This window comes from Peromyscus californicus, unplaced genomic scaffold (assembly GCF_007827085.1).
Source record: "Peromyscus californicus insignis strain IS unplaced genomic scaffold, ASM782708v3 Scaffold_6__1_contigs__length_162567912, whole genome shotgun sequence".
NCBI lineage: Eukaryota > Metazoa > Chordata > Mammalia > Rodentia > Cricetidae > Peromyscus > Peromyscus californicus.
In genome coordinates this window covers 139,956,155-139,980,833 of record NW_026294584.1, presented here as the reverse complement: position 1 = coordinate 139,980,833, position 24,679 = coordinate 139,956,155, and the positions used below count along the sequence as shown (strand labels likewise).

General features: G+C 45.8%; 1 protein-coding gene across 2 annotated transcripts in view; it reads right to left on the bottom strand.

Annotated features, from left to right (window-relative positions):
- Ano2 (anoctamin 2) overlaps positions 1–24,679 on the bottom strand; it is a 347,394-nt gene that overhangs the window by 3,222 nt on the left and 319,493 nt on the right. For both annotated transcript variants that reach the window (XM_052721782.1, XM_052721784.1), the window contains 4 exons: positions 15,928–16,080; positions 15,522–15,574; positions 13,510–13,691; positions 543–648 (listed from right to left, as the gene is read on the bottom strand). In XM_052721782.1, the coding sequence (XP_052577742.1) occupies positions 543–648; positions 13,510–13,691; positions 15,522–15,574; positions 15,928–16,080 (494 nt within the window). The remainder of the gene's footprint in view (positions 1–542; positions 649–13,509; positions 13,692–15,521; positions 15,575–15,927; positions 16,081–24,679) is intronic.

Below are 24,679 nucleotides of genomic sequence, written 5' to 3'. Positions count from 1 at the left end.
ATTATCTTTTGGCCAAATCTACCCATTCAAAGGAGCTCTCTCTGGGGAATCCCGCTTTACATTCATTGCTGCCAGCCACATGTGAAGTTCTCTATGTCACAGAGCACAAGTGGGTCTCTGTATCCATTTCCCTCTATGCTCAAATGGAACCAACCGTGGATCAAAAATAACAGAAAACAAAATCGCACCGACAGGGACATATGCAGGCTTGTGCTCATCAGTAGTTCTTAAACAACACAGTTCAACCCCATTCGCATTGAATTTGCATTGCATTAATTATCATGTCATCTAGCCATGATCTAAAGTGTATGAGAGGGTTTGGGTGGGTTGCGTGCAAATGTGATGTCATTTGTTACAAAGGACTTCAGCACCCTTAGATTTGGTGTCCCCAAGAAGTATTAAAGCCCCCCATCTTCTCTCCCCGGATACCAAGAGATGACTGTACCATAAGCATCTGGCTATGAAGGGCAGGCAGAGCACTATGACAGTCTTCACCTGGGCATCCTGCATCCTTAACATCTAGTCATCACGTAACAACTCACCTGGAAGATGATCACAAAGGCCAGACGGGCAGACAGAACAGACCAGTACTGCTTGGAAAACTCATACGGGTTTGGGGCCCATGGTGGCTCGCGATAATCCTTGAACCTGTCCAAAGAAAGATGGAGTGTTCAGAATGGGTAGAGACTGAGAGGTCAGGGAGATGGCTCAGCTAATAACGTGTTTGCTACACAAGCATAGGGGCCTAGGTTTGGTCCAATAAAGATGGGAGGAGGTGGTATGTAATTGTCATCCCAGCCCTGAAGAGGCAGAGACAGGCAGATTCCTGGGACTTGTTTGTCAACCAGCCTAGCCTAGTTGGTGAGCCCCAGGACCCAATGAAAGACTCTATCTCTAAAAACTAAGATGGACGGCTCCTGAGGAACATCCTGAGGTTGACCTCCGCATCCGTAGTGTGTGCACAGTGTGCACCCACATACACACGTGTGCCTGCACACACACACACACACACACACACACACACACACACACACACAGCTGCACATCACATGAACATAAATGCATTAAATAAACAGTTCAAGTGAAAACATAAAAGAGTAGATTGAGTAAAGACTGAAGGCAAGGAGATACTTCTATGGGCGAAATATCAAGATCTGAACAACAGATGAGCTCTTGGCTGTTAAAGTTGGGAAATGGGAGACAGAGGAAATCCATAGCCCAACCAACAATTGTCTGTGGAATAAAAAAATCCACACCAACAAAAGTCAGCCTAGGGATGTGTTTTTCCTGTTCTCTCTCCCAAGCACCTCCTAAAGCTTCCTGTGGTGTCAGGATGTAATTCCCAGAGGAGCCCACAGATAATGAGAATAACTTAGGTCTGTGTGACCATCATGTTCCCCCAATTATTCTGATAGGAGCCCCCAGATGCCTCATCAGTCCTTGAATCCCATGTAGATATGGGCACCAGCAAGTCACCCCAGGGTCTTCCTCAGTCAGCAGCTTTGAAGGTAGCCTTGCTTCCCAGCTGTACCACTGAGGCCAAAACAAAGGCGACCCAGCCCAAGCAGAAGGTTGGGTGAATTGAGGGGGGTGGTTTAAATACCAACAGCCTTTCTCATCAATTATCTTTGTGATCTCTCCATGTGTCTTATTAAACATCAATGTCTAACGTGAGCTCCTGCCTTCTCAGGCCCACGGAGACACCCCATGTTTTGTTTTCTGTCTCTGCCCTTTTACCCCTATTTTGCAATGAAGCATGCTACGGATATCTCATTTTCTAACCCTGGAAAAGTGACAGGGGTTGGTGTTAGCAGTGTGACCATTCATAGAGCCATTTTCTCCACGGGAATCCAGCAAGCCTTGTCAGTGAAAGTAAGGCAACCCCTAGAGTAGAGGAGGAGTTGGGATGGCATCAGGCCACCCAGTAGTGTGTGTGGCTGCTGGGGAAGGCAGAGTACTCTGCCCAGGGAGAGACATTATACATAGGACAGGTAGTGTGTGTCCAGCCCTAAGCAAATGAAAACACCTTTCTGCTTGTTTTGTCTTGTAATCCTCCCAGCATACTCATGCAGGTATCCCACATAGCGTGGCAGGAACCTGGTGGGCTCAGAATTCAAGTATGTGGTCAGGGATTCAAGGCAAGGAAGAGACAGAGGCAAGGTGAGGATATAAGTCTGGCTGGATCCAGACTCTTCCGTGTTATCACAGAGCACCTCATCAGCAGGTGAAGTTGGAGGTGAGTTCACAAATGGGAGTTCTCTGGTTGGTAGGAAGGAACCAGTGCTGTAAGAGGTCTACGGTTAAGTATGACGGCTTCCAGTTTCCAAGGAGAGGCTAGAACATCTGAAAACTGATGTATACACAAAGAAAAGGCCAGGGCAATGGAGTCAGCAATAGAAAGAGACAAGCTGTATGGCAGACACTGCTCTTTCCACTGGGGCTTGGCCAGGGACCAGGAACTTCCACCTCACTGCCCAGCTCCCCCACTTCCAACAGCTGATCGCAGCTGTCTCAAGCTTGAGTTGACATCTGGCTGGAAAGCAAAGCTAGCTGCAGCCCAGCAGAGCACCAAGGTATTCAGACCATCCCTGGCTGAGGACAGGGACATGGAAAGCTACACAGGAAGCTTGCTAGTAGGGAGAAAGGGGGGAGGGGGAGGGGAGGGAGGGAGGGGGGGAGAGGGAAAGAGACAGAGAGAAGGGGAATGAAAGCATGTGAACCAAGTGAGTAAGATGTCTTAGGAATGGAGAAAAACCTTTCTAGATTTGTCTATTCTTCTGCTGTACACAGAACAGGGTCTGCTCCTTTCCAATCTTCTAGACGAGGGGTATCACCCCTGCCAGGGCTTGCCATGGGGACACTCCTCCCAGGGCAAAACCCAGTCCCTCCAGCTGCAATGAAAGTGCCTTTCTCCCATTTCCTAGCTCCGGCTGTGAGGGAACAGCTGTTCACTGAGCTTGGTATGAGAGCCACTGCACACTCCTCCCCTTCCAGGCTGAAAAGAATCCATACATAATCGAATTCGGCTTCCAACTCTGCTACTAACTTACCACAGCTCTTAGGACTGTCACTTTGCCCTCCCCTGGTGTCCAAACCGTGTTTTGGATCTAACAGGCATATTCATCTGAGGGAGGATGTGGGGTGGTGGGGATGGCGGGGCTTGCACAGAGATGTCCAGAAAGATTACTCTGAAAACAGCTCTGTACAGATGAGCAAAGGGCGGCTCTGTTGTTTGCTACTGAAGCCACACCACAGAAAAGAGTAGTGAGGGACTTAACACACTTTGCATCTGTCCACATTCCTCTTTCTAAAGTAGCTTTCTGACCCACAGTTAAAAAAAAACTTATTTTATGTTAATGAGTGGACATATATTCTTGAAATAAATATGATACAAAAATGTAAACTTTACCACATGCAATGAATTGATCGCTTGCTCTAGCTTATTCTAGCTTATCCCCGTCTGTTCCTCCACTCCATTCTACCCTGTTCCATTCTTCCAAAGGCTGTTTGTGACCCAATGAAGTGATTTCACAATCTGCTAATGAACCGTGATTCATCATTTGAAGAGCACAGATTCCAGTAAGCTTGTACCACTGGATACATAATTGGTTGTTTACATGCCAATGTAAGTTCGGGTTACATAACTTTTTTTTTGAAATGTGATCCTTAAGTCAGGCTTATCAAATGTTTTCTCTGAGTAGCTAGAAGACACTAAACAAAGAGACAATTAGCTTTAAGAATAGGAGTTATCTTCAAAAGGCAGGTGGCTAATGGGTCTCATTGTTCCGACTGCTGTGGTAGTGATCTGCAGTGCTTGTTTTGTTTTTAAAATCCAGTGCTCAGCACTGAGGGAAGTGTGTGTTTTCCAGACAACAAGTGAGGCTTTGAATGCCACTTCTAGTACCAAAGTCCTTCTCGACCGTTCTCCAGGGGCCCAGGTGTTGAAGGCTTGACCCTGTGTGGCTCTGTTGGAAGGTGCTGGAACCTTAAATCAGTGGGGACCAGTTGGAAATCCGGTCAATTGGGGTGAAAGAGGTTGTGAGACCCTTGTTCCTTCTCTTCTTCTCTCTCGATGCTTCTACCACAGGCTCCTTCCATGGTGTTTCCTTGCTGCAGGCCCAAAGCAAACTTCTGAAGAATGTCAAGTGCCCAAACCAACCTTTCCTCCTTTTATAAATTGCTCATCGCAGGTATTTTTTATAGTAACAGAAAGATGACTAACGCAGTCTTCATGCAAGTTCCTCCGTGTCCTGACACCCAGTGTTCTCATCCACATTAGCCTAAGCCTTCTTTCCCCATGTTGCTATCTATCAACTTAAAGAATTCAGTAACTGCCTGCTCCATCAGAGGAACCCACCAGGGCAGGCTGAGTGGCCCTTACCTGAAACACCGGGTACTAGAAGGATTACAGATTTCAGAATTCCTTCCTATTTGGGAATGCTCACTTACATTTAGGGCATCTTGGGGAATGGGACTGAAAGATGAAATTCATTGATAATTCAAACACTCCTTCCACACTTAGACTGAAGATCGTTTTACATAGTTTATATAGTTATCTATACTACATTTGAATCATGGCACTCATGTAGCAAAGTTTTGTAGCATTCAGTTTTCCACTTGTGATGTAATATGAATACAAATCATTCCTGTGAGTTTCATATTTTGGATTTGTGGATTAGGGGTGCTGACATATAGTAATTATTCTTCCTCATTTTGCTGAAGGTGACTTATGACTTAAGACAGAGCATCCAGACAACTTTTTCCAATCTTCTTGGCTTCTGGAAAAGGTTTCTGCACACTCAAGCTCCAGACCCATGATGCTAATGACCATCAGAGGAGCCAGACACTGACAGACACAGTGGCCTTCTCTAGGATTACATTCAGGTAAATGACACAAGATAGGAGAGTTTCTAGCTAATGGGGGAGGCCCTGAGACCTGGGAAGTACAGCTTTTTTCTATCATCTCACATGACCTCCAACACGTGACAATCTCCCCTGGGCAACCATGGTTTCCTAACATTCCCATGAGTGGCCAAAACACCCTGTGAACTCGCATATCTGCTTAGCTTCCTGTGTTTGTTGGTGGCCGTGATACCATTCCCCCCCCTGCCCCGCCCCGTGCGCCTCCACCCAGGGAAGCAAAAATTTAACTTCAGGCATATCAGCTGGAGACACTCACCCCTCCTCGATTTCTCCTTTATTGTCCTTAAGACTTAACATTATTTTTGAGAGTTGCTTTTGAGTCTTCCAAGAAAAACAGACTTTCACTCATGAGACAAGTGGGTCATCTAAACAGGGCATGTGGAATTTGAGTGCCTCGGCCATCACGAGTCAGGTGCATTGTGCCTCTGAACCTCAATACTCTAATTCAGAAAAAGGAACCAAGACAATGTTTACCACAGGGCTGAGGACACAGAAGGGGCACACACACCTGCTCTCCCAGCCCAAGCATGAAAAGTATGTGTACAGGTGTGCAAGTACACTCAATGTTAAAGGAAGCCACAGTGGGAATTGAATAGGACAATGTAGGTAAATGTGATTTCTAGAAGCTTCCACATACACAAAAAAATGGACGCAGAGGTGTCTCCTAGGAGATAAAGAGGGTCTTTCTTCTTTCATATACAGATATGTGCACACAGAATTATTTTCCAAAGAAAGAAGTTCATAAAATTTTCTGCAGGGCTAGGAATGGTATCTAAGGCCTCAGTGTGTTCCAGGCAAGTGCTCTACCACTGAATTCTATCCCTAGCATAGAGGTGCATAATTTTAAAAAGAAGTAATTACTGGCAATGCTCAGTTGACTCCAATGTATTTTATACTGAGATGTCAAGAGCAAAATTACAATGTTAACTGGGACAGACTTCCATATAATAAGTGAAACAGATTTTTTTAAAAAGTCAATTTTTTATTTTAGTTTTTAAATTACCTTAATACTATTCTGTGAAAATTACCTGGATGGAGTTAAATTTGGACATTACCTGAAGAAATAAGATTTCCATTAACTCAAATTATGTTTCATTGTTATAAGACAAACCCATGAAACCATAACTTCCAGGTTCTGCAATCCCAACTATGCCAGAGAAATAGAAAAACAGGATACGGTTGGAAGATGCCTGGGTTTGCACTGAGGTTCAGGTAGAGGGGGGACAGAGCTGGAGCAGTGACCTGCAGAGTTTCCAATTTTTATAGGACTATATTCATATGTTCCATGAACCGTTAGATTTTTTTTTAAAGCCCCCATTTTCACAGATATAGAAACTGAGACTCTATTGCTTTGTTTTCTCACCACTGGAATGGACTACCTGACAGAAGTCACTTAAGAGAGGAAGGTCTCAGCCAGGCAGTGGTGGCGCATGCCTTTAATCCCAGCACCCGAGAGACAGAGGCAGGTGCATCTCTGTGAGTTCGAGGCCAGCGTGGGCTACAGAGTGAGTTCCAGGAAAGGCACAAAACTACACAGAGAAACCCTGTCTCGGAAAAAAAGAAAAAGGACAAAAAAGAAAAAGAAAAGAAAGGAAGGTCTCACTGCGACTCACAGCTTGAGGGAAGGATGGCTGTAGGAACTTGTACGCATCTAATTCCATCAGTAAGTAGGGAATGGACAGGAAGTAGGGCAGGGCTATCAACCTCAAAGCTCAGTGACCCACTTCCCCCAGAGGATGCCCCACCTCTCAGGAGTTTCACAACCTTCCAGAACAGCACCAGTGGCCAGGTACCAAACATTCAAGCACATCTGTGGGGGCACATCTCACATCTGAACCAAATCAAATGTGTAGATAGAGAGGGAAGAGAGACCCCCCAGCTCGGCAGTCACCATCCGCTTTCCACCCTCACCTATAGGGTGGTCAGTGACTGTGAGATCTGCCCCAACCGTGAAAACACAGACTAGCTGAAGGGGAGGAGGGAGCCGACACAACACTGAGGGGGCTGGTTACCCGCCATCGAGAAAAACCTTTTCTTAGATGAAGTGTTAGCTCCATAATGAATCAGTTAGTGAATGCCTTTCTTGACTCCAAACAGTGGTGTGAAAAAAAAATTTAAATAGTCCCACTAGAATTAAATTTCATATTAATGCTGAAACAATTATGCACGATTCTTTTCAGACCATCTGAGCTGCTTTAGAAATGCTTTCTGAAACCGGCTTTTAGCAGAGGAAAACAGTAGAGACAATTAGGAGCTAATGAGAACCGTGTCAATCCAACAGTTGGTAAAGATCAGGAAGCCGACACCTGGGAAATCGGACTACCTCTGGTGTCACCATGAGACAGATGCAAGGCAGCAGCCACAGGCTGGCAGGGAATGCACCTCTTCAAAGGCTTTGCACAGGACCTCGGGAATGTGGAAGTGCTTATGCCCAGCAGAGAAGTCGAGCAGGAGCCAAATGAGGGTGCCTGCTTCTGCATGTTCAACACCTCCAAACAGCCCAGCTGGGGTGATGGTGCCCATGTGTGTTCTCACTCCAGTGAACTCCCTACTTCCTTCCTGCTGAGCCAGGAACTGAAACTCTGTTCAGGCTCCAGGACATGGTGGCTGCTTGACCTTATCAAATAGTCACTAACCATGCCTGGTGCCTGACATCTTGGGACTGGTTAAGAAGCAGCCCTGCTGGAGCAGTTCGATGACTGAAGCGAGAATGTCTCCAGAAACGTTGGGTTTGCCTCTCTAGACTGCAAATGGGCTGCCAAAGACACGTCTTAATGTTTGCCACAATTTTTAAGACCTCCATCCCTGGCAAGCTTGGGTCGGAGACCAAGGCCTCAGTTTGATGTGACCATATTTCAGAGATTGCTGATGGCTGAGAACAAAAGGGGCCATCAAGTTCCCAAGGCTATTTGCCAGAAAATCAATGTAAACTTCATTTCCTGATGCAGAAGCAATCACGAAGCTGGGCTCTAGGGCTAGAGACTTACATCTGACTCTCACAGTATTTATCTCACTCCCTCTACCATATTCATATTCTCTCTCTCCCCCTCCCTCCCTCTCTCTCCCCCTCCCCCCACATAAGACCCACATTAAGTAGATATTTCCATCAATAATTCTTAATCCTATTTGACGTACTATACTTAGATCACATGCAGGCCCTGTTCCCTAGACATCACGTACATTTGAATAAGGCATCTCATCTTCACCATAACCCAGTCACCCTAACCATACACAGACAACACTCTGAGGACTCCATGCACATCACTGTGACCAAAAGGTTCTGGATCTGGCCGGGCGGTGGTGGCGCACGCCTTTAGTCCCAGCACTCGGGAGGCAGAGCCAGGCAGATCTCTGTGAGTTCGAGGCCAGCCTGGGCTACCAAGTGAGTCCCAGGAAAGGCGCAAAGCTACACAGAGAAACCCTGTCTCGAATAACCAAAAAAAAAAAAAAAAAAAGGTTCTGGATCTGATGCCTATTTCTCCATCCCATTCTAGCCTCTCTCTTGGGGACAGTGTTCTTCGTGTGCCTCCTTCACCACCAACATCCCTTTTGGCATTCCATCCTCCACTGCTGTCTCCTGTTCCCCAGCCAGACTGACTTTGCCACATGAATATGGCATTCTGACAAAACCATTTGTAAGCCGGACATGATAGCCCACACCTGCAATCTGAGCTTTTAACATTTTTTTCTGAAAATCTATTAACACTTTATTATAAAGGACTTTCAAATAAACAGCATCATGCAGCAAAATTAACCAGACACAAAATCAATATACCTCAGTGAACTTCTACACATAACAGCTATTCTGAGCTGTGCCTCACATTAGATTTCACACTTTCACTATTAAATATACTTATATGCGCTTATCCACTACCCGAAAATGAAAGATTCATGACTAAGTTAAAACTAAGAAAATAATTAGCTTTATATCCTATTGTGTGACTCAAATGCCCATGTTCTTTTGAGGGAGGAGGAGGCAAAGGGGTGATGAGCTCAAAGCCAGCCTAAGCTACATAGTTATTTGGCCAGCTGGAGCTATACAAGAAGACCCAATCAAACAAACAAACAAAGCAGAAACCTAAAATAGATGATTTCTGTGGCCACTGAATTTCTCATTCTTCATGTTTCACTTCCTTTGAACATTTCCCCAAATATCTAACTCTGAGATGCAGGGCTGCCCCTGCAGTGACCCCACTGGAAGTTACTAGAGAGGCATTTTAATCACCTGGTCACCAGCTCACCGGCTTCATCTGGACTCCGTGACAGAAGCATTGTGTGGTGTTCTGTACTGCAGAACCTGCATCAGGGTTTCAAACACACTTGCACAATGATCCCACCACCCTCACTGGTGCTGACACTCGCAGCTCCAAAGGTCATTGCAGTGATCTTAGGATGACTGTTTCTGCAGTTGCATTCAGTTGCCAACAGCATAGAACTAAAACATGCCTCCTATACATGTCCCTACTGGTAATTCTGTCACTCATTGTCAGCAGGCTTTTATTAAATCTTTCTCTCCATCTTCCTCTCCCTGCTTCCACCACACGTGTGCGTGTGTGCGTGTGTGTGTGTGTGTGTGTGTGTGTGTGTGTGTGTGTGTGTGTGTGTTCATGTTCACAGGAGTACACAGGACAGCCTATGTTGTCAGTCCTTGCCTTCCATCTTTTTGGAGATAGGCTCTTTTGTTCAGCACCTCGTATACCCAGCTGGCCGGCCGGCTGCTCTGTAGGCTTCAGGAGATTATTCTAGCTGTGCTTACCATCTTCCATAGGAGCACAGGGATTACAGATGTGCACTACGATGTCGGGCCTTGTGTGGGCTTTGGGGATCTGAACCCAGAGCCTCATGCCTGCGTAGCAACAGCTTTGCTCCCTGAGCTACCTCCCCATCTTCAGAATAATTTTGAACAGGTAATATAACACCATGGTTTTATCTACTGGTATAGAAACTACAAAGAGACTATCAAAGCTTCGTGCATAACTGGCTGGGAAATCCAGAGACCTTAAGGCAGATGCAAGGTGCTCAGACCTGTGTGTGCTAACACGTGTCCTAACAATACTTTAGGGTCCTGAGCCTTTGCAGTATGGAATGAATAGAAGAAAGTCTGCTTGATTTGTCCTGACAGCTGATACCAATCATGTAGAGTTTGAAAACACACTCAAATTGACTAGAGTTGGGAGTCAGAGAAGATTGGATTTAGACTTGTTCGGTTGAATTAAACCTTGTTCAACATTAGACCTACCCTCAGCTTCCAGTATGGAGCCATTAAAGTCACTGGTGTTTAGAAAACGTAACTGCTACTGGATGATCTCGAGTCAGGGGGAAGAAAGAACCATGGCGCTCTATGACAGACAAGTGCTTTTAGATCTGAAGAGACAGATGCTGTTAGCCTTGGCTCTCACCACATAACAGTGGGAGTCTGCACTCTTGGAGAACTGTGAGCTGCACTTTAGCTCTATAATCTTAGAGGACTCCCGGGCTTCCCAAGTCTTACCAATTTCTTTTGATTCTTTTCTTCCCCCCGCCCTCTCTCTCTCTCATAGACTGAACATTGTAACAGATTATTTCCATGGCCACTTCCAGTTATTAAAATGATTTTGTGATTCTCATTGTTCAGGGCCTGTTCTTTCGGTGCAAATCTATTGACTAACTGACTTCGTGGGTAACGCTAGAGCGACCCAGGTCCTACCAGGGAAGTCTTGCAGCTCTAGCACAGACCCTCAGCACTAGAGGACTTGGCTGTTGGAGCAATACCCCAAAATCCAGCACCATGAACAGACAGTCTAGCAAACCAGCCAGATTTAGTGGCCTGGGCAGTGTCTGGTGTAGGAGAAATGCACATGCAAGAGGACTTCTGAGGGCTGGGCACTTTGTAGCCCCGGCTACAGAAACCCTTGAAACATCAATGTTCACATGAATTAATGGGTAAGTCCACCTGTCTGTTGGGGGCCTGGTCTCTGCTGTTTCATCTTTTCTTGGTTGGCTATAGTTAGTGTCCTGAGTTGAGGATGGCCATCTGTTTAAGCTGTCTGGGTTGGGATGACCAAATAATCTCATCTCACAGTCTCAGACTATGGATCTGAGCTTAAGCATCTCTCTTAGGAGAATCTGACTTTTCGTCCCAAGGGGAAAGTATGAGTACATGCCCACTGTTTGACTACACTAAGATTCCAGTCTCACCATAGTCAGAATGCCCATCCTCAAAACAATCAAACAATGCTGGTGGGAAGAATGTAATTTAGTGTAGTCTCTATGGAAATCAGTATGGAGAACCTAAAACAATAAAAATACAGATAAAAATAAAGTCAAACTACCAAGCAGTTCAGTTTTGTTACCATGTGTACATATCCAAAGCAACCTAAGTGAGCACACTACGGAGACAGACACATATCTGTAGGTTTATGAGACAGGATTTCACCATGTAGACCAAGCTGGCTTTGAGCTCATAGCAATCCACTTGCCTCTGTTGGAATTAAAGGCATGTGCCACCATGTCTGGCCCTGAATATCCATGTTTATCACTGCTCTATTCACAGTAACTAAGAAATGGGATCAGCTTAGATGCCCATCAACAGATGGATGGATAAAGGAAATGTGAATTCTCTCTCTCATACACACACACACACACACACACACACACACACACACACACACACACACACAATCACACAGGGAGCATTTGCATTTGCGATAAAGAAGTTATACCATTTGTAGAAAAATGGTTAGAAATGGAGATCATCAGGCCAAAGGAAACAAGTCAGTCTCAATCTAAGTGCCACATGTTTCTTCTCACACGTAGATTCTGGAATTTTTTTAAAGGACATGAAACTAGGAAAGGGACTATTTAGAAGAGGAGGGGACCAGAGGGGATGGGGAGAAGAGGCAAGCAGGGAAATAAGAGGATAGGATGGTCAAAGTACATTTTTATATGTATGAAAGTGATATAATGAAACATTGTCTTAACTAATTCATATATGCTCTTAAGAAAAAGAAAAGGAAGCCAATGCTTTGATGGGGACACTGGTAGCTTTTCACAAGACACAACAACCCCCTACCAGCCCCACAGCATCTCTCCCTGGCTGCTTATTCTGGGAGTTATTCCTCATTTTAATATATGAGGTGTGGTCTTTCACCAAGGATTGACTGGGATTGTCATGTGACCAGGGTAAAGAAGGGTCAAAGGAGTCATTCCCCTCTGCTCCTCTGTCTGTCGTTAGCTTTCCTTGAGAAGTCACAAAGAGCTTTCTGTGTCTTGGCTTCAGGGATTCCTGGGGCAGTGTCTTTCGGCCACCTCTTCTGAGTGCCAGCTTAGGATATACCCAGGAGGTAGGTGAAAACCACTGTTTGGGTCTCTAGACATCGTTGGTAATGCAATGTGACTGACATCAAACTCAGCACATATGGGTGTTGGATGTCAGAAAGGGAGAGTACTCCAGTGTGGAGCTAGACAATGGGGCCTTAATTATGGAGGACATTTGAAAAGATAGTAATGGCAACTAATATAAGGTGTTTCAGAACTCCTGGGGTTGTATAGGCCAAAATACTGGATTTGGAGAGCATGGAGAATATATGAGAAGCTGTGAAATCTGGCAGCATCTTTAATATGATCTTAAGATCGTATCATACTGATCTTTTTACTGTTTTTGACTGCACTGAGATTTTAATCTCTCTATAGTCAGAATCCCACCATAACTTATAAGATCAAGTTCTAGAACCTTCCTTGGCATGTCAAGAGAACCAGTTTCTCAGCCATGTCCAGACTCAGTCTCCCTCCTATGTCTATCACCACTAACTGCAGCATACAGTGTGAAAAAAAACTTCATCTCTTTTTCTCTTAATTCCTTTGTGACTCTAGCCCATGCCCACCACAGTTCACATCTCAGTGATGCAGCAGCCCAGCTGCCTCCCTGTGTTCTCCAAACGTTAGTCCATCTTCCTCTCTGAAACCACATCAGTTACCTAAACGTATACTTGGTGTGTGTGATTCTCTGACGACTAAAAGGCCATATCTTCCTATCATATCATATTGAAGATTCTAGAAGATTTCACAGCTTCTGCCGTGTTCTTCATGCTATCCAAATTCAGCCTCTTGGCTTCTATGATCCTGGGAGTTCTGACATATCTCAAATTACTTTCTAGTACTATCTTCTCAAATGCCCTCCTTAACTGAAACTCCACTGTCTGGCTCCAAGCTCGAGCACTTTCCCTTTCTGACATCCAACTCCTTGCAGCCCATCCAGGAAGCTTATCTTTCCGCTCTAGACCCTTGTCATCTCCACGTCACCCTCTGAATACCCACTGTGCACATGGGCCTACATGGAATTCCATATGATGACTGACTTCATTATTTCCTATCCTTGACAATGAGCTCGAAGTTAGATAGCACTTGATCTGCTCTGTAGCATCTAGCAAAAGGCACTTAATAACACTTATTGATTCGATTAAGTGCATTCATAACAACTGGGGATGAATAGGAGATGGAAGGAAAAAAGAATGACCCACCCCCCCCACCCCCGCCCAGGTCCTCTAAGTAACTCTTTGGATCTACTGCCCCTGGCCGCCCCCCCTCCACACACACACACTCTTTTACCTGCAAAACTGAACCTCTTGGTCGAACTGCGAGTTTTCTGGCTGTGTTCCCTCCTTCAGCTGGCTGACGTTGAAGAAGGAGAGGGTGTGGTTCACAAAGCCATGGAGAGTCCCGTTGTGACTATAGGAGTACTGGTACACAAGGCGGGGGATAAAGTCGGAGGTGACAGCGATGACGAAAGCCTAGGGGACAGAATCACAAGCACTGAGGACTGGTCTGAGTGGGCAGCGTCTGGAAGACACAGGGGCCGTGTGAATGAGGGACTGCCCACTTTGGGGCACGCCATCCAGAGGAGCTACAAGGGCTGACATGGAAACAGCTAGAGTATGCTCAAGCGCCTGTCTCTAAGTTCATACGGCTCACAGTTCTGGACAGAGGAAATGAGAACATTGAGTGCTGGAAGCTTCCGTCCACCTCGACAACACTTGGACTGACACTGCTGTTGGCTGAGCCAAAACAGAGTTCAAGGGATTCTGAGAAAGTCACTTGTAGTGATGAAAGTGGCACTCGTAGATTGGGCAAGGGTGTTGGAGACTGCGTACATCTGCCCTTAGGGACACTAAAGAGTCGGGAACATAGTTCCATGGTTTCTTTAATTGGATCGCCATCTCTGGACACTTTGCAATGCTTTGTGGATCAGAAGCTCTTCTTTTATGAAAGGGGAGAGACAGAAGGGAAAGGCACAGGGTGTGCTGGATGGGCCATGCACAGCCCACACAGCATATGGGATGTCTAAATGCTCTACAGATGGCCAAGAGTAAGCTGGACGCAGGTGAGTGATAGCATGTTTGGTTTGGGAGTCACTTTCTGCAAGAGAACCTTAAATCTTTTGGGCAGCTGTTTATACTATAGCCTGCACCAACAATTAAAGCCCCTTAAAATATGATTTCGGTATTTTTCTCTAAATGTGTACATGTAAGTGGGCCATACCCATATTTGAAAATTAATAACACACTTGTAATTGTCGTAACTGTGATTTACTGAGCACTTGTTTGTCCTTCCATTATCCCACTTCGTTTCTAGAGTGATCCTATATGGTAGATGCGATTCCTATGTCCTGTTGTATTGATGGGTAAGCAAGACTTACAGAGACCAGGAAAAGAAAATGCCCTGCCACTCTGTGGCACAGATAGATGCCACAGATAGATGCTAAGGGTCCCTTTTCTAGTAGACATGGCTCAAAGTAATAGCTGACCCCCTTTCCAATTGTGCATTATTTCTACGCATGAAAATGTGTGCTCCCTACATCAGAATATTCAGCCTGCAGCAGACTGCGTCTCCCCACACCTCTTGATCATTTATGGGCAGGTGTCAAGGAACCAGGGGAGAACTGGAATCGATGTCCCCTCCTGAGGGAACATGAGCTATGGCTCCCTAGATGTACACCTAGCTGGCTGTGCCTTCCTAGGGGGAAGAGCAAGAAGGAGGCCCTGTATGATTACCATCCATCCAGCGTACAAAAGCAAAGGAATTTCTGTGTGTGTGTGTGTGTGTGTGTGTGTGTGTGTGTGTGTGTGTGTGTGTGTGTGTCTGTCAAGGCAGCTCAGAGGGTCACAATGGCTAGGACCCCCTTTCTCCCTCACCCTAGATTAACCTACAGGGTGCCTGAGTCCACGGGGTGATCAAGACTTTGCACTGAGCAGATGGAGGAAGCAGAATCAGGAACTGCAACCCAAGCAACGTTCCAGGCTCTATTTAACTAAATGGTGGGAACAGAATGGGAAGAAATGAGCAGATAGGTCAGTTTCTTTCTTCATTATTCTTGGCTCCAAGAAAAGATCTGCTTTTGACTCTTAAGGCCAAGGCATACAGTCGGGTGTATAATTGCCTTTCTCTTAATGAAATGAAAAGTGAAATCAAGTGTTCCAGGAAGCAGGAGGATGTCTGAAACAAAGCTCCAGATGGGAAAAGCTGGGGGACGGGGGGTGTCACGGGATTGGTTCCTGCTTCAAAGCTGGGTGCTCCAGAAGTGCCTCCCATATAGCTAAGGCATTCTGAACGCTAGCACTTACATTGATGATGACAGAGAACTTGCCAATTCCAGAGAGAATGTCAAACCAAATTCCTGTAAGACAGAAGTGCGGGCATCTCTGGTTAGTCCTGCCCTGGGCTCAGAGACAGTAAGGTCACAGAATGGGATGACATTCTGTAGGCAGGCTACCTCGGGAGGCTTTCTACCCTCCTCCCAGAACTAGGCTTACACAGAAAAGCTTAGGGTGCCCCTGCCTAGAAGCTTAGGGGACAACTGGGGGTATTTAATATGACATCCACAGGCCTCCCCACATCCAAGGATGGGAACAGCAGAAACTCCAAGGGGTGAAGAAAGGAGGCCCTGTCAGCCTCCTGAGCTCTGAGGTGCAGGTGGTAGGAAGGGCCACACAGGTGGGGGGCATGCCAGGCTTCTAAGGGGGCGCATACCAATGTCTTTGGTCCTCACAGCATCCGGGCGTCTCAGCTCGGTAACAAACTTTTTTGCGTCCAGCCGCACTTCGATGACATTGTTGAGGAGGGCAAACACTGGTGCCAGTGGGAAGGAGGCCACAAAAAGGGTGACAAAGCCAAACTGGATGACTAGGAGAGAGCACGCAGGAGAGGCTCAGCAGGGAGCTGCAGGAGTGGAGGCCATCTCTAGTCTGTGGTCCCCGGTCCTCAAAGCTGCCATCGGGTTCCCCTGCCTGCCTGCCTGCCTGCCTGCCTGCCTGCCTGCCTGCCTGCACTTCCTGCCTGCCTGCCTGCCTGCACTTCCTGCCTGCCTGCCTGCCTGCACTTCCTGCCTGCCTGCCTGCCTGCCTGCACTTCCTGCCTGCCTGCCTGCACTTCCTGCCTGCACTTCCTGCCTGCCTGCCTGCCTGCCTGCACTTCCGGCTCCCTTCTCACTTCTGCAGCCAGAGTCAGGGCCGCCGCCACTCTGAGTCAAAGCTCTAGCTTAGGCCCGGCAGGCAGAATGAAGAGACGTGTGACACAGATACCTCCCTTCCACCACCCTTCACCACTACAAACTCGGCGTAGGTGGCTAACTTGGGGGTTGGTAAACTCTGTAAATGGCTAAAGAGGAAATATATTGGGATCTGTGGTCTATTTTGTCTTGTCGCAGCAACTCCCTTCTGCCACTGCTCCCAGGCATGGCTGTGCTCCCAATAAAGCTTTATTTATAAAAGCAGTCCACAAAGTAAGCTGATACTGGCCCTCGGGCCATAGGTTGCCAGCCCTTAACATAGCTTTAAAAACTACCCCTCCCCAAAAGTTGTAACTTTTTCTTTTTTTTAAGTCAAGAGTCTTGTTATATAGACTAGGCTGACCTTGAACTCTTGAACCTCCTGCCTCAGAACACCTACCCCATCCCAAATACTGGGATATTGATGTGTACCAAGTCAAGGTCTAGAGTGTCCTTTTCCATAGATGGAGCCATTGCTTTTATTTGGAAAGAATTCATTCATCACACATTTATTGAGAGCTGGAAAAATGTCAGGCATTGTGCCAAGTATTTAGGGAGGCAAAGACCTGGTCCTGTTCAAGAGGAGCTGGGTTTAGAGGGGGAGAGATAAGTGTATGTAAAGATGTTCAACAGGATTTTTGCAAATATGTTCCAAGACAGAAAGAGGAATGTGCTAGAGTCAGAGAACCGAAGGAGACAAGCGCTAAAGTCCATCCACTCAGGGTGGGGACGAAAAGAAAGTCTCCATGCGGTTGACCTTAGCACCATCTAGGAAAAGGCCACATGGCAACTAAGAGCCAGAGAGCACGCTGAGCTGTAGGGGCAGCAAGCAAAGGCACTCGCAGCCATCCCACAGCTGCAAGGTGTCTTACTCTGCCGGACCCTTGCCACAACCTCCCAACCACCTTCCTTATCACTAGCCTTCCCAGGCTGGCAGCACACAGACCTTGGAATCTGACCCTGTCACCTTCCTACGCATATAAATTCCCATATAATCCCCTTTATTTACAGAATAGAATAAAGATTCCTTATTTTGGCACACGGGTGATTCTGTCTATTCTAAGCCGCCTTTCTAACCTCAGTTCCAAAATGCCCCCATGTAACAACCCTGCTCCTGCCTCCAGAACAACCTTGCCACCCCCAGGCTTTCCACATAACATACCCCCTTTCCTTCGCCTGTGCACAGCAACCATTCTCCAGCTGGTGAATTTCTGTGGGTCCCCACAATCAGACCACTCCAGTGCTTCCTGCTCTGAACACCCCTTCCTGTGCTCAGGCCTCTGCTGGGTACTGCTGGGACTACCTACTCAGGTGTCTTTCTCTGCTGTAAGGCAAAGGCTCCGTCTATTCTGGGAGCTCTTTGCAAATTGGCCCACAGAAGCGGCCTAGTTGGATTCCCCACACACTAACAGTAGGTACCAACCGGTCCCTCAGTTATAGCAAGTGAAATTAAGGATCATAAAACAATACTCACCTGACTGGCATCTCAGAAGGTACATGGAAGTGCTCAGAACACATATCCTGTCTCATACCTAACAACTGTTCAATGAATGTTACATGTGGGAGCTGGGGAGGTGGCTCAGTGGGTAACGTGCTTGCTCCCCCAGTTCCCCACCCAGCACCAATGGGAAATTCAGGTATAGTAGCACACATCTATAATCCCAGTGCTGGTCAAGGCACACAGGCAGGCAAACCCCTGGGACTTGCTGCTTACCCAGTCTAGACTAAATGTCAACCTCTAGGTTCAAGGATAGACCCTATCTCAATAAATAAATAAATAAATAAATAAATACGGTGAAGAGTAATAGAGGGAGATACCTAAAGCCAACTTCTGCCTTTCCCACACATACATAAGTATATACCAAGACATGAATAGTAAGCTATTTATGTAAGTAATAAGTTAGTTATGTATTGTATATACTGTTATTCTTAGCGAAAGACGTATCAGCATACAGAACTGATTGCAATGTATACTGTATAGCCACATGCCAAACAGACACAAACTTAAAGTTTAGAGACTCAGCGAGTCTGAAGAGATCCAGATCTGAGGCTCAGATGTGTTCCTAACCTGACTCAGTCCTTTGTCTACACTTCTGTTTACACGGACAGCTCAAGGGAGTCACTTTGAATTCCCTAAGGTTGAGATGCTCTAGTGCTGTGATTGTGCCCTTAGACAAGCTCCACCATTCCAGGATAGTCATACAAAGAATGAGAAGACAGGACCTGAACTCCGGGATATCTGTCTGTCCCTACACAAAGGACACAAACCAACTTCCGGAAAAGCTTCCAGAGAAAACACACACAGAACTCTTCCCAGACGAAATGCTTCTGATTTGGCGGGTTTGTAGGCTCACAGGTGTGGCCCCTGCTCTTGCCCATACGGCCCCAACTTCTGCTTTATCCTGGATGTCCAGTGGGTTCTAGGAGACCAGCAGGTGTCATTAATGGCAAGATGTCACAGATGCATGAATGCCAGACTCCTGGAAAGGCTGCTTGGAATGGGGGTGGGGAGGGTACACAAGTCTTCACGAACTCACTCAATAATCAATTACAGAAGCAGCATCTGGGGCTTCAAAGATGGCTGTGCAGGTAAGAACTCTTACCACTCAAGCGTGCTGGCCCAAGTGCAACCTTCAGGACCCAGTTAAAAAAATGGATGCAGAGGAATGGGTCCATAATCTCAGCATTGTAACAGCGAGTTGGGAAGCTGAGGCAAAAGAATCGCTAAGAAGCTCATGGACCAGGTGCTCTGGGTGCTCAGTGCAGAAATAAAAGGGACTCTGTCTCAGAAACAAGGTGCAAGGAGAGGACTGACTCCCCTAGTCTGTTTTCTGATCCCCATATGCACACACACACACACACACACACACACACACACACACACACACACATACATACACACACATACATACACATACACACATACATACACACACATACACACACACATACATACACACATACACACACATATACACACACACATACACACACACACACACACACACATACACACACACACACACACACACACACACACACACCACCACCACCACCATACAAATAATAAAACTTTTGAAGTATCAGTACCTGGCATATCTTTTAAAAGATGCTTTACAGAAAATTTCATTTGGGAGTCAGGGAGTAGGGCCAGGATAGATGGAAGAAAGGGGAGTGGAAGTGACCAAGGAAGGCTAAACAGATTGGTCTAGTTTTCTAAAACCTGTAACACGCATGTCTACACTTAAATACACACATGGACTCATCTTTCTTTAGAGTCTCAAGTTAGCTGTCTCGGTTCAGTGAGTTCAGGCAAACCTTCTAATCATAAGAAACTTCCTCCAGGGAACCATGTGACCACCTCAGAGCCTCAAAGGGCTCTCTGCAAGGACACCATGGGGTGGGAAGGGGTAGTTGCTTTTGAATACAGCATGTCCTCATCACATGCCTGCCAATGGCCCTGGGAAATCCAGCATCTTCTGAAGGATTATGAAGGAAGTGGGACTTTCCACTTTCCATGCTCATCTTTTTCTTATGAACTCCAGGGGCATTTAGTGAACTGCTGTCCCCAAGGGTAGCCCGAAGTGCTTGCTTCCTCACCTTCACAGACTGCCCAGACAAGACACAAACACTTTTCTTAACATCACTGTTTTTTAGTGCCAGTGTGGTGTGTTTAGTAGTTGCTGTTTGTTATTCCAGTCTCATAATAAAAGCTCTGGTCTCCCACCTCCACGTGTAAGTCAGTCTTCTCAGCACAGGACAACCTCAGAAGAGAGGCACAGGGTACCCTGGCCCCTTCTCTGAAGTTACTCCAGGGTATCCCGAGCCATAGAAAGCCCTTCTCTACACATGGTCTAATGTCACAGGTGATTCCAGCTTGGACTGGGAACCCTTTAGCGTTTCCAAGAGACAATCCAAAGAGGCTGAAATAAACAGCAAGTCTTTATTTAATCCTGGGGAGAAAAAGGTATGTATAAAACCATAACCCTCTAGCATACAGATGCCAAATCCAAGACTTGCTCTTTTCAAGGGAAAGTCTGGAGGGCTGAGTCAGATGGAAGCCCTGCTGGGTTCACTTCAGAGGATACAAGGATGCTGGCCTTCACCAGCACCAAGAATTGTTTCTAAAAACAGCCAGCCTCCCTTAGGACAAAAGCAACACCGGAAATCCTCGGTGTGGCTGCATAATAGAAGCCAGCTTGACTGGGCCAGTGACAGATTAACCCTGGCCAAGCCAATTAGGGAAGAATCCATAAGTTGATTTTCAACTAAATCTTTACAAAGCCTGCTGTAAAGTGCTCCAGAAATCCTGGTTGGAAGCATGAAGTCTGGAAACACGTCTGGGCACAAACTCCATGGGTTTCCTCTGCTTGCACTCCAGCAGCCAAGAACCTTCCTAAATAACCACCAGCCCTACACTGCCTGATGCTGGAGACAATTAAAATCATGAGTGATTACCTGGGCTTGGGCTAAAATAACAAGGAGGAGTGGAAGACGCTAAATGAGACAGCAGCCAGCAAGGACATTTCAGGACAATCTACTTAGAGAAAAAATAATGGTGTAATAGAGAAAACAGAACACACTGGCCACGGTGGATGGACAGATAACGACGGAACACAACTCTGATTTTCACTCATTTATTTAAGAGTCATCAGTGGAAATATCCAGCCTTCCATTGTGTGTGTACACACACAAACACACATATAAATCCAGACCCTTCCATTGTGTGTGCACACACACAAACACAAATCCATTCCCTTCCATTGTGTGTGCACATACACACACATAGATCCAGACCCTTCCATTGTGTACACATACACAAACACACACATAAATCCAGACCATCCATTGTGTGCACACACAAACACATAAATTCAGACCCTTCCATTGTGTACACATACACAAACACACACATAAATCCAGGCCATCCACTGTGTGTGCACACACATGAACACACACATAAATTCATTCCCTTCCATTGTGTATGCACATACACAAACACACACATAAATCCAGACCATCCATTGTGTGCACACACAAACACATAAATTCAGACCCTTCCATTGTGTACACATACACAAACACACACATAAATCCAGGCCATCCACTGTGTGTGCACACACATGAACACACACATAAATTCATTCCCTTCCATTGTGTATGCACATACACAAACACACACATAAATCCAGACCATCCATTGTGTGTGCACACATAAACACACACATAAATCCAGACCATCCATTGTGTGCACACACAAACACATAAATTCAGACCCTTCCATTGTGTACACATACACAAACACACACATAAATCCAGGCCATCCACTGTGTGTGCACACACATGAACACACACATAAATTCATTCCCTTCCATTGTGTATGCACATACACAAACACACACATAAATCCAGACCATCCATTGTGTGTGCACACATAAACACACACATAAATCCAGACCATCCATTGTGTGTGCACACACACAAACACACACATAAATCCAGACCCTTCCATTGTGTGTGCACACACACAAACACACACATAAAGTCCAGACCCTTGGCCTGGCATTCAAAGCCTATTGCCATCTGACCCAGACTTACTCATTTCTTCCCGTCTAGCCGACATTTTGTCCTTAGAGCTAGTTTTAGTTGGAATGCTTGAGGTCAGTTCTACCTGCTTTCGAACCATTTCCAACCATCTGTGCATTTCGGAGCCTCTCTGTACACTACTACTCTAATTTCCTCTGTGTTCTGCTGAGTGAATTGTTATTCATTGTTTAGACTGGACTCATACTCCTCCATCTCATCCCACCCCCTCCCATGAGCCTCTTCTTCCTCACTTCCCAACTTCCCAGCTAGACTGAAGTCCCTCCCACAAAGTCTTGTACATACTACTCCATTTACTTGACCTACTCCCTGGGGGTGGGCAAGCTTTGAGAACAGGTATTCTATTTCCATATTTGACCCTTTACTGCATCCATACCGCACTCTGTGTCTCATAAACAAATATTTAAATGTTATCTGTTTTACAAATGGAACTCCTCTCTCTCTCTCTCTCTCTCTCTCTCTCTCACACACACACACACACACACACACACACACACGCACGCACACACACACACACACACACAGAAAGCAAAAAGATTTGAACTGAAATCATTATCCTGCATCAAAGTGAGGAGATCTGCTGAGGTGAAAAGTCTGGAACACCACACAGTGAGTCTCATAACTTGCTGCAACAGGCAAAGGACACTTTGGGGATGATCAGAAGAATGTCCCAATTCTAATGAAAATTATGACAACCCTTTTTTAAGCTCTCCCCCTTCAGTTTAGTAAAAGTACAGCCTCCCATTTAGGAGGATTGAGAACCGGAGCCTTCACCGGAACTGGATAAGACCCTTTTGCTAAAGACACCACAAGACTGCAGTTGCAAAAGACAGAGGACTCAAGCTGGAACAGAGCTGGGAACCTCCCTGCTGGAAGTTTAGTGTGCCAGAGGATGCTTTGGGTTGACAAAAGGCATCAGTAATCTTACCCAGCTCTGAACCTTAGAATACCAATCTGCCAGGCGTGATGAGCCCACCTGAACAATGGTGACCAACACCTCTCTGATGGGATTTGAGTTTGACTCACCAAGCAAAAACCCATGCCTGTAAACCTAGCCAAACACCCATGCCTGGGGAAGCCATAGGCCCCAGCAGATAACTTACTCCTCGTGTTTTGCTAAATGATAGTAAACTGGCTTCTAAATATCAGTGCTTGTGCCCACAGAAAAACGCTCCTCCAGACCCCAGTCTGTGAAGCTTCTCTGTGTATGAACAGCGGTAAATACAGAGACACATAGCTGCCCAAGAGACTAAGTGATCCATGAGGGTTCAGTCCTGGACAAGATGTTTATACCACGCCTTTGAGGCTCAGGGAACATAGCAGGAGACCGGATAAAAGGAGAAAGAGCCAGAAGATAGGGAGAAAGACTGTGAAATGCCACCCACTAGGCACGACCCAGCCATTGTAATCATGAGGTCATAGCAGCTATGGGCACTGGGCTTGAACAGAACTGGTCCGGCCAACAGTCAGTCAGGTATGGGGGAGGGGCTTACGGGACCTTTCCCCTTACTTCTGAATGACTGCTTGCTGGTAGATTCTGAGAGAAAGGAAACACTGTCTTCAATTATGTACTCACCCATGAGCCCACTGTGTCCCAGTGCATAGTTCAGCAGCCCTCGTTAAACTCAGTGGGTCCCAAAAGAAAACAAAATGAAAGGATGCAAGTGGAGGGAAACGTGTGTGTGAAGGGGAGGGAAATAAAAGAAGGTGGGAGTGAGAACATCGGAATGCATTAGATACGTACATGAAATTATCAATGAACCAATTTAATTAATAAAAATGAAAAACTTATTAACATTGATACTAAAAACAAGATTATAAAAGAAAATAGGCAAATGACCTATCATGGCTGATAAGTTTATCAAGAAATGTCTAATTTTATTGTTAACTAATACAATTAAAATCTGCTAAAAAGAAAGGAAATGGTCAATAGTGAGAACTATTGGTTGACAGTTGGGTAACACCAAGTAAAGGCTCTCTGTACAGGCCCAACACAGAAACAGCTGGGAACTGTTTTCTGGAGTGAATGAGATTCTGGGACTTCTGTGCTACCAATGTCCCCCTGGGCTACAGAAGTGCGTGTCTAGGTGGCTTAACTGGAAAATGAGTGGTTCAGTTAGATCAATGGTTCTCATCCTTCCTAATGCTGCAACCCTTTAATACACTTCTTCATGTCGTGGTAACCCCCAACCATAAAATTATTTTTGTTGCTACTTCATAATTTTGCTACTGTTCTGAATCATAATGTAAATATCTGACGTGCGTGACTGACAGGTTGAGAACTGCTGAGTTAGATTACAATAAACTCTGAAAATCTTACATGTTGTGTCTCATGCTGTTGTTTGTCACAGGAGAACACTAAAATGCAATTTCAAGCCCCATGCATAAAGAATTAGATTTCATTGTTTCTTGCTACATTTGTCTAGCATTACTCTCTACTGTAGGATTTTTCTCTCTATTTTTACCTTAAGAAAATAGAAATAAAACTGATACTTTAAGGCTCTTCCTTTTTGTGACCCAGCGGTGAATAAGGCAGGGGAGGAGCAGAACACACAGTGTGTTTGTCTTCTTGGGCAGGAGGCAGTTTCTTTGGCTGAACAGTTTTGGAAAAGCCCACAGCATTAATTCAGT